Source organism: Mirounga angustirostris, unplaced genomic scaffold, assembly GCF_029215605.1.
Source record: "Mirounga angustirostris isolate CCGP_5_RB_7025 unplaced genomic scaffold, mMirAng1.0.hap1 SCAF_8, whole genome shotgun sequence".
In the NCBI taxonomy this organism is placed as follows: Eukaryota; Metazoa; Chordata; class Mammalia; order Carnivora; family Phocidae; genus Mirounga; species Mirounga angustirostris.
This window is the reverse complement of record NW_026991716.1, coordinates 135,543,693-135,557,623: the sequence shown is the minus strand read 5'-3', so window position 1 is coordinate 135,557,623 and position 13,931 is coordinate 135,543,693. Positions and strand designations below refer to the sequence as shown.

The window sequence follows — 13,931 nt, the reverse complement described above, 5'->3', positions numbered from 1 at the left end:
ATCAGGTTAAAAACCTTGATAAAAGGATCCTACATGTACATGACAAAACATACATCAAATTCCAGGAAGGCAGAATGTAAACAGTGCATTTTGGGCATGGTTCCATTATTTTCTGACTCTTGCCTTATCTTCCTTTTTTTTTTTTTTAATTTTAAAGATTTTATTTTACTTTATTTTTTTTAAAGATTTTATTTATTTATTTGAGAGAGAGAATGAGACAGAGAGAGAGATCATGATGGGGGGAGGGTCAGAGGGAGAAGCAGACTCCCTGCCGAGCAGGGAGCCCGATGCGGGACTCGATCCAGGGACTCCAGGATCACGACCTGAGCCGAAGGCAGTCGCTTAACCGACTGAGCCACCCAGGCGCCCTAAAGATTTTATTTTTAAGTAATCTCTACACCCAACGTGGGGCTCAAACTTACAGCCCCGAGGTCAAGAGTTGCCTGCTCCACCAACTGAGCCAGCCAGGTGCCCCCTATCCTTTTTGAAAGACATGTCCATTTCAGGCTTTGTTCTGTCTTTGCAGAGTAAGACTGGTACTGACTGAGAAAATGAGAGCTGCTTTTTACCGGACGCAGAACTTTGGAGAAAACTGGGAGTGGATGTCATGAGACAACACCCTTCTGAGTACTGAGCACATTGTTACAAAGATAGTTATGGAGAGACGGGGGACACAGTCAGAATTCAACATAATGAAACCCATGTTTTAAATTAGAAACTTTTTGAAGACAAGGCCTGTGTCTATTTCTCAACAAGCATTTCAAACTACATCACAGAAACGGATTTACTCCTTTATTAGTAACACACATATTAAAGAGCAGTTACCATAGTGTCTGATGTATGAATGCTTAATGAATACTTGCTATAATTATTCTTCCCATCACTGCGGGCAACTGAAGGACTGTGGGTTTGCATTAACTTTACAAATCTGTCAGGTAACAAATAATGGGATCTTAAAAGGTTTTTATATTATTAAGACCTTGAAGGACTAACATATTCACAAACCTTCTACAGCCTACTGCAATGCATTTTTGAGAAACGGTGTTTACCTTGTGGTCCATACTGGCTCATCTGTGGACCATAAGTCCCACTTGAGTTACTCTGCTGAAAGCTACTGATTCCAGGATGCATCTGGCCTCCAGGAGAAGGATGAGGCGACATGGATGGTCCTGTCTGTTGAGGTCCATACTGAGACATCTGAGGGTTTCTTTGTGTGCCTGCCATAAAACCTAGGTGGGAAATAAATGGAAATATATAAGTGCAGGTGACAAAATGGACATGGAATTGTGTGGAAAGTGGATGGGGGAGAAGATGGGTGCTGTGAGACTCCCCTAAAGAAACATCTAAAGGTGTCTCAACCCCAAAGTGGGTCCTCTGGGCCTCCCCCAGTCCTAACTCTGAAAGCCCATTAGAGTTTCTGCGAACCCAGTGGATCATGGGCTCGAGCTAGGGAAAGGAGAAGAGAGAGAAGAGGAAGCAAGCTTAACCTCTCTTGGGAGATGAGGCCCCTACAAAAAGCAACAGTAACACCCTGGCCCCCCTTACGCTGCCAGCCTTTTATTCCTGCCAGGCCAGACACGTTGTGAGCGCCCTCTCAGAGCCCCTGCACCCGATCTCTGGGATGCATGTCTCCGGCCACCTAAACATCCCGCCCCTCTTCTCAAGGTTGGGCCAGTATCCTGCTCCCCCCTGCTCGGAACTGCTCAGAACTGCTCTGCCCCCTGATCTCCTGAGTAACGATCCTTCACCTTGACTCCTAAAGTGCTGCAGACCCATGAACCCCAGCTCATACCACCCCTTACGGGTACACTGTGAACAAGGGGTGGGTTTGGAGCAGATTCTGCTATTCCAAAACAGAACTCTGACCTCCTCCCGCAAACCTACCATGCCTGGGGTCTCCCCGTCTCTACCAATGGCACCAGAACTCACCCAGACGCTCCTGTCAGAATCCCCTGACTCCCGGGATTCCTTCCTCCCTCCCCTTGTTCTCCAGGTATGTGCCCATCTTGTTGCCTGCGCTTCTGGAATGTCTCTCGGGCTGCTCTTCCACTCTTCCAATCCTGCAGATGCCTGGCCTGCTACCATCTTCCTCCTCAACCCCCAACTCTACTCAGCTCTCTCAGCCTCAACCACCACCCACCCCCCACTTTGCTCCTTTCCCTTACTTTCCACAAAGCTGCCAGAATCATCTTTCAGGAATAAAAAAGGAGATCAGAGCGTATCTTTTCTGCATGAAACCCCTCAAGGCTTCCCAGGAACCTGGGAACCAAATGCAAACCTTTGACCACGACCTGTGGCCTCCTCCGTGGTTAAGCGTTGCCGCTCTCACTCTGACCACATGTCCTGTGGCTCCTTGCAGGTAACATCAACAAAGCATTTTTCTCTCCTGCTCCCCCTCCTGAGAATGCTCTTCCACCTGCTGATTTCTGCTCACCTCCAAGTCCCCTTCCTGGGCTGCACGCCCTGGGGCTGCACCACCCTGGCCATTTCTCACTTGAGTTTCTTCACAGCGCTTCTCATAACCCGCCATCATTTTACTGTATTTGGGACTCACTTAGCCTTCCTGTGCCCACTAAAACCTCAGCTCCGTGAGGGCAAGGATCATGTCTGTCCCACTAGTGCGTCCAAACGTGGCAGCAGGGTGTCTGGCACATGGTAGGTTAACTATTTATTGAATGAATATTAAATTCCTCATGCACTCCACAGACCGCGGTGCACAACAAAGTAAGTGCTTAGCAGGTAGGTAGTTGTCCAAATGGATAAAGAAAATACATCTTTAAATGATGCAGGATCATCATGTCAAGGTATATCCACATCATCAGTAGTTTGGGTAAATATAAGCAAGTATGTAGAATGAGCCGTGGAAGACTCATGTAGACATGTAGACAGAGTACCCCAAATCAAGACCTGTCTCTAAGAAAAAGCTGACACCATCAAACCAGCATGCTAAGGAAGGGCAGTTTGATCAACTCCCAGAACCCAGGAGTCTGGGTTGGTGAGAGTTCTCACACGTCACGTGAAGGCTCCAGTATGCTGCCGAGTGGGGGGGGCTGGTTTATTCCAGAGGACCTAGAGCAGTCGTGGCCGAAGAGTCTCTGAGGCAGCTGGAGGGAAGATGATACCCAGATCCAAAGGCAGCTTCAACTTAGGGGGATAAATGAGGTCGGACTTTTATAAAGGCCATGGTTTATATTTCAGTTAGGAAAAAAAAAAGATCTTTCAACATTGCTTCTGTCTAAAGAGTTAAGATATAAAATACAAGTAAGTAGAGCTGTTCTCTATTATCCTATTCCATTTATTTATAAAGATAAGTCTTATGAAATTGGGCTCAATTGGCAGCTCCCAGATATAAATCATCATAGAAAATGTTTGCTTTTTTAAATCCGAAAACAAACAGAAATCAGAGCACTAAAATTACTATAAATGATTGCATCTTAAGATGTTTCATGAAATATTTATCTAAGCTTTACTATAAAATTCTCAAGAGTTTCATATAGAGTCCTGTTTAATAAAAAATGTGTTTAAATTCCATACAGATTGTGTGGGTTTGTCTTTCTTTCTTTTAGAGAGTGACTGCTATCTTCTTCATTAAAGAAAGTAACACAGGTCCTTTTCTTGGGCATTAAATTTCACTTCAACCATGAAAGTCTTCATGCTGAAGGATTTAGAACCTCTGATGATACAGTCCATCTTTGGGTTCCTGCTGCCTCTGGGACACTTAACAGGCTTAAGGTTTGTTCAGATGAGTTCTAACAATTCTTACCTGGGCAAGTTATTTCTTTATTTCTATTTGCTCAGTCCTTAAAAATATATATGCCATGTTCCATTTGAATTATCTGACTCATCACTGGCAGAAAATCAAGTTTGTGAAAGATTCCAGAAGAGGTAGAATATTAACGCAAATTCAAATGGAGTATGTCACAGAGTCAAATGCCACAACCCAGAGACAAGGTTCTATGGGGTATGGAATCCACTCTCCTTCCACAGAAATTAAAATTGTGAAGCTATTTTTCTGTGTATTGCTTTTGCAATGGCACCACTTACAAGAGCTTTCTGAAATCTCATTTTATGTTTTGGACGAGACTCATCTCTTTCCATGTATTCCCCAAGACAATGAAAGGAGAAGGTGACGTCACTTGCCTGACTCCCTTCTGAGCTAAAATCACCTGATGGCAGTCAACTGGGAACACGAGGCCTACAGTACAGTCTTGTTTGCATCGCTAGCTCAGCATCTTCTTGGGGAGACAGGTACGTAAAGAAACATCTTACAGTGGGCACTGATTGAACTAGCTGTGAGACCTTAGGCAAATCAGAATTTATCTGAGCCTCGGTTCCCACATCTTAAAATGAAGATGAGTGGTAAGATCAACCGGAATACCATGCAAAAGTGTTTGGTGCTCTAAAATGGGATATAGAAAAGGGACTGGATGCTACTTTCCTGCTTTATGAAGTGCCACGAATATCTTTCAACTCCTGAATACCCCACCTATTCAGATGTACCTTCTAGCTAGAGTGAACAAGCTAGCTTTTATACATTTTTTTATTTAAATATGTGGAACCCATGTTACTCTAGTACTTGTGTAACTGTCTACAAATTCAAAATATGATACAAAAGTTTAGGAACATATACATACAGTCGTCTCCCTTTACCTGCGGGGGTGGGGTGGGGTGGGGAGGGGAATATGTTCCAAGACCCCCAGTGGATGCCTGGAGCTGCGGATGGTACAGAGCCCTACATATACTAGGCTTTTCCCTATGCAAACACGCCTATGATAAAATTTAATTCATAAATTGGGCACAGTTAAGAGATGAACAGCAGTAACTAATACAGAATAGAACAATTACAACAAAATACTGTAATAAAATCTGTATGAATGTGGTCTCTCTCTCTCTCTCTCAACATCCTGTACCATACCCACCCTTCTTCTTTCTGGGATGATGTGAAACGATAAAATGCCCACAGGAGGAGAGGAGGGTGTGAGGGGTATGACGCAGGGGTTGTGACGTAGCATTAGCCACTACTGATCATCTAATCCTATGTCAGAAGGAGGATCATCGGGGCGCCTGGGTGGCTCAGTTGGTTAAGCGACTGCCTTCAGCTCAGGTCATGATCCTGGAGTCCCGGGATCGAGTCCCACATTGGGCTCCCTGCTCAGCGGGGAGTCTGCTTCTCCCTCTGACCCTCCCCCCTCTCATGTGCTCTCTCTCTCTCATTCTCTCTCTCTCAAATAAATAAATAAAATCTTAAAAAAAAAAAAAAGGAGGATCATCTGCTTCTGGAGTGTGGCTGGCTGCGGAGACTGGGAAAGTGAAAGCACGGAGGGGAGTGGGGGTGTGGAGGGAGGGACTACTGCATCCCTCTCTCTTACCACTGAGTTCCCCACGCCAGGGGCAATGGTTTGTAATGTATCTTTTTGGAGGTGTTTTATAATTTGTGTTTGATTTTGTATTTCTCTTATCATGAGTAACGGGGAACATTTTGCTTAGTAGCTGTTTTTTGTTCCTTTCCTAGAACCATTTATATAATTTGCCCACCTTTCTGTTAGTCACTCTACATCCTGACTACGAGGTATTTCATCTTGCAGATACAGCTTCTGTTACGCAACAGTGATATGGCTCACCGAAGCTCTTGTACCTGCAATCCGGGGGGAATGTGGTCCTTCACTGAGATCAACAGTAGCAAGGACCACGGGCTGTCTTAGCAGGAAAGCGGTATGATCTGACTTACATTTCTGAAAGCTAATTCTGTTATAACCTGCAGCATGAAGAAAGGACTGCAGGAGACCAGTGAGGATGCAAGTAAAGTGATCTGTAACATATAATCACAGTTACATGCTGGCTGTAATCCTACCAAAAAAGGTTTCCATTATGGACAGAACTGTATTCTCAAGAGGTTTCTGACTATTACCATAGTTTAAACAAATTGATGAAAAATTTGAAGACAAAAGTTGGCTAAAAAGGAAACATTTCTACTTTTCATTCTCAAGATAGAAACTCTGCATGTCTATTATTTGCATCCTCATCTGTAGAACAGGGGCAATTGCATCTACTTCACAGAGATGCTGTGGGGATTAAATGAGAGAATATCGTGGGTGCCCGGAACAGCGGGCTTTCAGTAATTAGTAGCTGGTACTACTACACATTCACAAAAGAAAAGCAAGAGCAGCAGCTCGTGAGGCCGCGAGGGCACCGAGCCGGGCGGCTGGCCCTGGCCTCCCGCGTCTGCCGTGCACAGAACCTGTCTGGTTGCAGTCCCGCCAGCTGTTCAATGGGGAGGAGAAGGAGGGAACACAGTCCTTACAGGGACACTTCTAGCTCTAGTTCTCAATTCTGCCTTCAGCACGTTTTTCCCTAGGAAAAATCTAATCAAGTTTGTGATTTCCATGTATATTTATTTGGGATACTTCTTGCTTTGTTTTGATTTTAACCTTTGTTTTGAATGAAATAAATGTAAAAATGTTTCCAAAAACCAAATTTCAACCAAGAATTTTCTACCTATTTATGGCGACATATTTATTTGATTGTATTTTGCTTCTTTTAGAAAGTTATTATAAAACGACAGCTTGCGACATAGTTTATGAATAGAAAAACTGACAGCTGAGAGAATAAAGCTGCTTTTTAAAAAAGGTGTGAAGTTTCGCTGGTTACAAGCCATCTGAATTTAGAAAACCAAACTTTCTAGTAAGGGAAATTTAGAAAGTACAAAATTCATTTCTTATATATTATGAAAGTATATTTTATTACTGGGTGTATTATGGAATTGTATGCCCCAAGTAACTAATGTGGGGAAATACAAATTTTGGATTATAAATGAGATAATTATTATTTACATTATACAAAGTACTTATTGAAAAATCATAGAAACTGCCTATGAAAACATCCCTTATATATTTCATCTGTACCATAAATCCACAGAAAGTCTATATAAATGAACTCGCTATTTCTGAGTCCTTCACTACATGTGTATACAGACACACACGCTTGTACTACCACGTTCCAAACGAACAGGTGCACTTCTGATATGAAACATCAGAGCTGCCCTTTGCTGGGGGGGACAGAGAGGGAAAGCTACACCCTCAGAGCAAAGGAAACACGCCGCGTCTGTTTGCAATCATGAGACGTGGGTCAGGAGCTGCCTCTACGACCCACTGTGTGGACCCACGGGCTCGCTTGTGTGTAACCGCACCACCTTCCTTCCCCCCTTCCAGGATCATTCTGAGAGTGAAATAAGGACAGCATATGCAGAAGTGCTTTTCTAAACCGAAAGCCACCATGAGGACACCAGACAAAAGCATGACTGTCTCCTTTGCAGTGATGCCGCGAGCCCTTCCTTCCCCGTGCGAGCTCGGATCTCAGCGATCACACTAGGGGACTCAACACAACAGCCTGACACACACCTTCTCCCAGCGAGCTCCAATTCTACTCTGACACTCACGGAAGGTGGGGAGAATGAGAGAGCCCTGAGAAAAAGGACACGATATGATCCTTGTCTTGGAAGAACTTAAAATAAAACCTATCACACAGGGAACGATGACCAAGGGAGCTGATGAAGCCACGGAACCCGGGGGCGGGCAGCACCAGCCCTCACGACGTCCTGCCCCCTCACCCACCAACATCCATGTCCACGCCCCAACCTCCTGTGTTTTGCTCTCAGCAGAAGGGGATCTTTCACTCATACGCAAGGCCCACGCCTTCCCTTATGCTCTGAATCCCGTCCTTCCTCATCGCTCCAGGGATTTGTCGATCGTGTTTGTTCAAAAACTAGTCCCTGACTCTTGATTGCTTAACAGAATGAAGTCCAAACTTATTAGGCCAGCACACAAGTCTTTCCAAATTTGGCCTGACCTATTTCTCCAGCTCCATCATAGCGTCCCCACTCGGTTTTGATCAGTCAGACACTTTTTTCTCCCCGTGGGCACCAAGTTGCTTTAGACCGGCAAGCCTGGGCGTGTCCCTTCACTTAATAAATGTTTATTGACTATTTGTCATGTGCCAGACAATGTTGCCACTCACTGTCAATAACAGTTGACATTTAATGAACATACATTACATGCTAATAGCTTAGTTCTTTATTAGCTCATTTAAACTTCAAAACAACTATGAAGACCCTGAGGCTCACAAAGTATTAAAACATTGCTAACCACAATCCATAGGGGAGAAACAGATTTTATATCACGATCCAGTGTGTAGGTGAACCTATGTTTATATACTCACAGGCTGGTTCACACGCACACTGCTTCACAAAACAATTTCCACCCTTATTATGTGAAATGCACTCTGCTATTTAAATTTTTTTTTTTTTTTTCAATTAAAAACTCACTAATTGGAGGCACGGTTTGAAAACAAAATGCTAGACCGTGTCCTCTGGTGAGTATGCGGTTTTCATAGTGTGTCCCACAGTGTGTCCACAGGCCGTTCGTCTCCGTGTAGCGCACAGACTCCAGTCTTTCCCAGCCCCACTCCTGCTCTCTTCCACGGCACTCCTCGGCCTTCCAGAAAAGCAGGTGCTTCGTAGGCTCAGAAAGCACCATGAGGCACAGTAGGTACCTCACTGCCAAATTACAGGCTCATGTGCCTGTTTCTGCCCAAACAGCCGCCTGCTGCAGCCCACAAACCCATTCTCTCCGCATCTGCTTCTTCGGGACCAGGTGAGGGGCTGGGCACAGAACTGGCACCAAATACGTGTTTTTAATGAGTAAGAAAACACGTTCATTACGAGCCCATTTACTTTTGCTTTACAAAAAGACCTTCATAAACATGGTGGCCTGGCTCCTCAATTCACAGTATAGTTGAAGAACTGTTTCCAGGGAAAGGAAGACGGCTTTTCAAGGAAGGCACAATTGACAGCTCAAATCCCAACAAGCAGAAAGCATGGCTGTTTCTGTCCCCTAAATATCTGCCAAATACATCCACTTGGTCCATCTCCACTGTCACTGCAAAGTGACACTCATAGTTAGGGGACTTCAGGCCAGTTAGTTAATAGTTAAGCCTGTTTCCTTTTCTGCAACATGCAGATGACAAGCGAGCCTACATTCCTAAGATTAAATGAGAAAACGATATGAACACCACGCAGCTCAGGGCCTGCACACAGGGAAAGGCTCCCTAAGTGATAGCTGTTATTATTCATATTATTTTAAAGACAACCCACCATTTATTTCCTGTTGGAATGACGCCCAAGTTTCCGAACTAGCTTCCCTTTGCCAGGCTCCCCTACAAACCATCCGTCACAGTGAAGCCAAAAAGAGCTGCAAGTCCCTGGACCGTGGTGCATTCACTGAGGTGACAAATGCCATACCCTGTGAGGCTCTGGGCAAACAGCCTGCTGCCCTTCCCCAGGCAGCACACGCTGTGTCGTCGTCTGGGCCTGCCTGCTCTACACCTCCTCCAACAGAGCCAGTCGCAGCTGATGGGTAGCTTGCCTCACCCAGTCGACTATCCAGAAAGCATTGCCCTTTTCCAGAGAGCTAGTTCCAGAAATAATTGGCCGGCCATGTTATTTGGCTCAGAAAAGCTAAGCTTGTCAGTTTCAGGCCACGCAACCAATAGCTACAATACTGATTAGCTCTGAGCAGCATAAGACTCAGCGTACAACCTTCCTGATCTGGCAGATTCCCCAGTTTGCCCACTGAAATGAGAGAGAGAGAGAGAGAGAGAGAGAGAGAAAGATACAGAGAGACAGAGAGAAATATCAAGATTCCTGTCAAGTGCCTGAATTGACTATTAAGGTAAAGAGCAAGGATCTTGACTTTTGTTGACCATTGGGTTATAAGGACCTATGACTAATGACTAGCTTGATAATCATTTATGCAATGGATGAATCAACCCATTAGGTTTGTGTGTGTGTGCACACGCACGCGTGGGGGAGGGGTAGTTAAAGAAGACAATTCTCTTTCTACTTATAAGAAAGACCACCTGAGACCTTGGGCCAGAAGGAAGAAATGCTTGCCCTTTGGCTGGGGCCCTGTCATGGAGCTCTGAAGCTCATGTGAGAAAAGCCTAATCTTAGCCAGGCTTGTTTCCGCCACCTAGTAAGATGCTAATAACTTGCCCTAACGTGTATTCCAAAGGCACACTGTGTTAGTTTAGATATTTAATTACAATTTGATAATTTTTTGGTTGCTATATTCTATGTAACCAATCAATAGCTAAAGATGGGAATGGAGGGAGGGTTGCCAGAATCTTACCTGGACTCACTCAGTCTGCACGTTAAGGACTGTTTTCTTTAGTGTCATTCTTCTACAGATATTTGTATTAGTATCAGTGGAAAATTCAAGACAAACAATCTATTCTTATTACATGGCACTGTAAGTAATGTTAAGTTTAGGAAAAATGCTACTGATCTCCATAATAGAGACCCATATTAGAGACTAAGCCAAAGAGACATTTTTCCTTTCTGAATTAAAAAAAAAAAAAAAAAAAATCCCTTGTTGTCAACTTAGAAAATTGGTCTAATTGAGAATTAGCATTTCTAAAATCTTTCTTTTTATTACTATTAGATTAAGTGAGTTTTTAGGACCTTTCGAATATTTTCTTCAGCACTGTAGTATTTGTGGTTTATTAAGTGGATATTTTTCCTGGTTTTAAAAAAAGTTATATAATTCTCTTATCTGGAAAAAATTGTTTTATAGGAAAGATCCAGTGTTACTATCTAAACCTTAGCATATTAAAAGAAATTAAACTGATTTGCACAACCATTATAAACGAATCACATTTTCCACATAAGAGATGAACATAGACTATTTTTTATGCTGCAGGAATGAGGAAAAACTCTTCATTGGATAAGACAGAGATACCTTTAGGAGGACTTCAAAAATTCTCAAAAATAGAATGAAATTATATTTAAGATAAAAAGTAAAGTGGCCAGAAGACATATTTGGGGGAGATGAGATAGAAGAAAATACAGTGGAAAGCTTTGCGAATCCAAATAGGCAATGGCAGGCTGTCCCAACTCCAGAACAGTCACTGACAGGGGCAAGGGTCATCTAATGGAAGTGCATCCCTAAGTCGAAGGGTGTACAAACCTGATTTAGAAACAAGGTCAAAGACATAGTCAAGCAAAAATGGGAAATTTCAGGTTATTAAATTGGAAGGCATCTTAACGTGGATCTAAGCCTCCAAACATACATCCTCTTCCTCTTCAGGCAGCCCAACAAATTCTACAACTGTAAGGGACTTTTAAATCCTGTTGGAAAACACTGAGGCAAACACAAAGCCCAAACCACAGTTCATCCTGTGCATCAAAGAGAAAACAGCAAAGGAAGAGCAAGAGTGCCCAGGCTAATGCAGGGGAGCAAGAGAGCATAGGACCAATTACACAAAAATGTCATTTCTTCATCAGAGGTGCCTCTGGAAAGCTCTAGCACCGTCAGGACACCAGTAAAGCACCAAGGTTCTATGAGCCACTGGAAAGCAAAGCACGTTTTTCCTTTGGCACATGGACAATTTGTTTTCACGTTGGCATCTGTTAAAAATTCACAGAACTGCCTTGTTTCTTCAAGCCAGTTCAGTAAAAGATGTTTCCCCACATGTGTGAAATAATGGTCACACGCTGTACCACCTAAGCAGAGAGTCTCCCGACTATAAAGACAGAGCGATTTCTCATCCCAAATAGGTGTCAGATTCCCATTTGGGGAGAAAAATAGATTTTAAAGAATATTCTTGTTACATTTTAATATCTCCAGTGTTTATTTGCCTGCCTGCTTCTCTTCACAACATGAACTGCTTAGAGGAAGACAAAAACTAATGACCCGTTCAAGGCTGTAACCCAGGGCCCCCAGCGCCCTCCCAGCTGTGCTATCAGGTTAACTGGCAGAATTGCTCCCTCTTCCTTTCCTGCCACTGCAGCGCCCTATAATGCAGGGGCACAGACGTGAGCATCTAAGCTCTCCCCATCCACACCCACAGAACCCTCTCGGCTACTGACATCATCTATCACTGGGCAAATGAGAGTCCGGGGAAGGATCAGACTGATTACCCAGATGGTAGATGGGGGCAAAATACCCAGCCTTTCCTTACACAAATCTTTCGAGTATTAGTTGCAAAAGTCCGCTTCGGTGCAGAGAGCAAAGACAATTTTATGTGTGTTACTATGTGCTGGAAGTAGCAAAGAAACTGCTTTTCAAGGCTTTCACAACCCAGGTCTCCCCTGAATCTTTTGTGCCTGATGCTTATGTTTATTATTAGTATTTGCATAGGGCTTCACAATTTATTTTATTTTTTATTTTTTTTTGGAGAGGGAGAGAGAGGATCTTAAGCAGGTTCCATGCCCAGCATGGAGCCCAACCTCATGACCCTGAAATTATGATCTGAGCCGAAATCAAGAGTCGGGACACTCAACCGACGGAGCCATCCAGGCGCCCAGGGCTTCCCAGTTTATAACCTTTGTATACAAGGTTGCATTTGATCCATGCAATAAATCCAAAGGACACTGATCCTCACTTTATATATGAGGAAGCAGAGATTTAATTGTCCAAGGTCACAAAACTAGTTAAGTGGTAAAGCTTGCACCTAAAGCCAGGTTTTTTGCTTTCAAACTCCCTGAAGATTAAAATGAGAAAAAGCATGTACTACACAAGCATGCAGGTAGGAGACTGAACAGGGCCAGTGGTCCTTACCATCGGTCCCAGAGCTCTGGTCACGGAGAATTCCACTGATAATCCCGACAATGGGTCCTGAGCACAGCCAGGCTCATTGGGACGGTGCCTGGCTGTTGGGAGCACCACTGCGACAGGTAATGCTTCCTTCATTTGTTCGTGTAGCAAATATGGACTCAAAGACCTACCAGGTGCCAGGCTATGGAGGGCCCGAAGGATCAGTAAAGATGGGCAAGGGAGGGGCATGCCAGGGTGGGGTTGGGGTCAAGGTGTGGGTGGCAAAAATGACGGAGAGAAGAGTTTATATAAAGATCTTAAAAGAGGTTCGGTTGGCTGGAGATGAGAGGCAGCGGGGTGATGAGAGGTAAGGCCAGAAAGGAAGGCTGGCATGGGGTAAGAAACAGCCTCATAAACAAGCACCTCAGTGCAGCCTTCCTCCAAGGCAAAGGGGGGCTCCTGGGCTGCAGGGAATCACATAATCCAACCAGCCGCCTGGAGAAGACCATTCCAGACTCAGCATGGAAAAGTGACTGAAAGGGAACACAGCTGAGACAGGAAGAAGAGCTGGGAGGTTGCTGAAGGTACCCAGGGAGCAGGGGTGCCTGGGGCAGGGTAGTGACAGCGGACACCAAGAAGAGGGGATGCATGGAATACACTGCAGGGGTAGAGTTCACGGAACATGATGACTAGTGGGGGGCAGATGGGAGAGAAAAAGGCGTCCAGGATGCCTTCTAGCCTTCTGGCTTGGCAAACTGGGCAGACAATGGTCCTTCCCTGAGGTACAGACCCATAAGGCACAGGAGAAAACACGTTATTACAAATAAGTGCATGTAATACACAATGTGGAATTTACCTAAGATCCAGATGTTCTCAAATACTTCCAGTGAAGAATAATGAGCCAATTACAAATGAGGTTAACTATTAAAAGCAAGCTTTAATTGGCAATTCGAAAAAATTATTGCATATAGCAAGAGTGACAAAACCATGCACCTTTGAAAATATTCTAAAGTTTCGACTGACGATTCCTCAGTGAATATAATGGACTTTTATTGTATGTGATATTTGTTTTCCCAGCTTTTTGGTGAGCAGATCTCTGGATAGCGGACTTAAGAGGAATGGAAGGATAACCCTGATACAAGCCCTATGCTGTTATTTCCTTCACTAGGCTAGCATTGGCTGGGTCTACAATCCAGCCCAGAGGCAGAGCTCTGGGGCTGAGGAAATTACAAACAGCTTCCTAGATACTCTCTCTTGTATATGACCTCCCATTTGACTTTATTTTCGTCTGTCACGGATTATAAAAAAAGGAGTCCTCAATTAAGAGCGGAGGCTGAATTA

General features: G+C 44.1%; 1 protein-coding gene across 10 annotated transcripts in view; it reads right to left on the bottom strand.

Annotated features, from left to right (window-relative positions):
* ARID1B (AT-rich interaction domain 1B) overlaps positions 1-13,931 on the bottom strand; it is a 439,835-nt gene that overhangs the window by 77,410 nt on the left and 348,494 nt on the right. For 9 of the 10 annotated variants that reach the window (XM_045865795.3, XM_045865798.3, XM_064598272.1 and 6 more), the window contains one exon: positions 1,050-1,229. The exons of the other annotated variant lie outside the window; for it this stretch is intronic. In XM_045865795.3, coding sequence (XP_045721751.2) covers positions 1,050-1,229 — 180 coding nt within the window. The remainder of the gene's footprint in view (positions 1-1,049; positions 1,230-13,931) is intronic. 10 annotated transcript variants of the gene reach the window in all.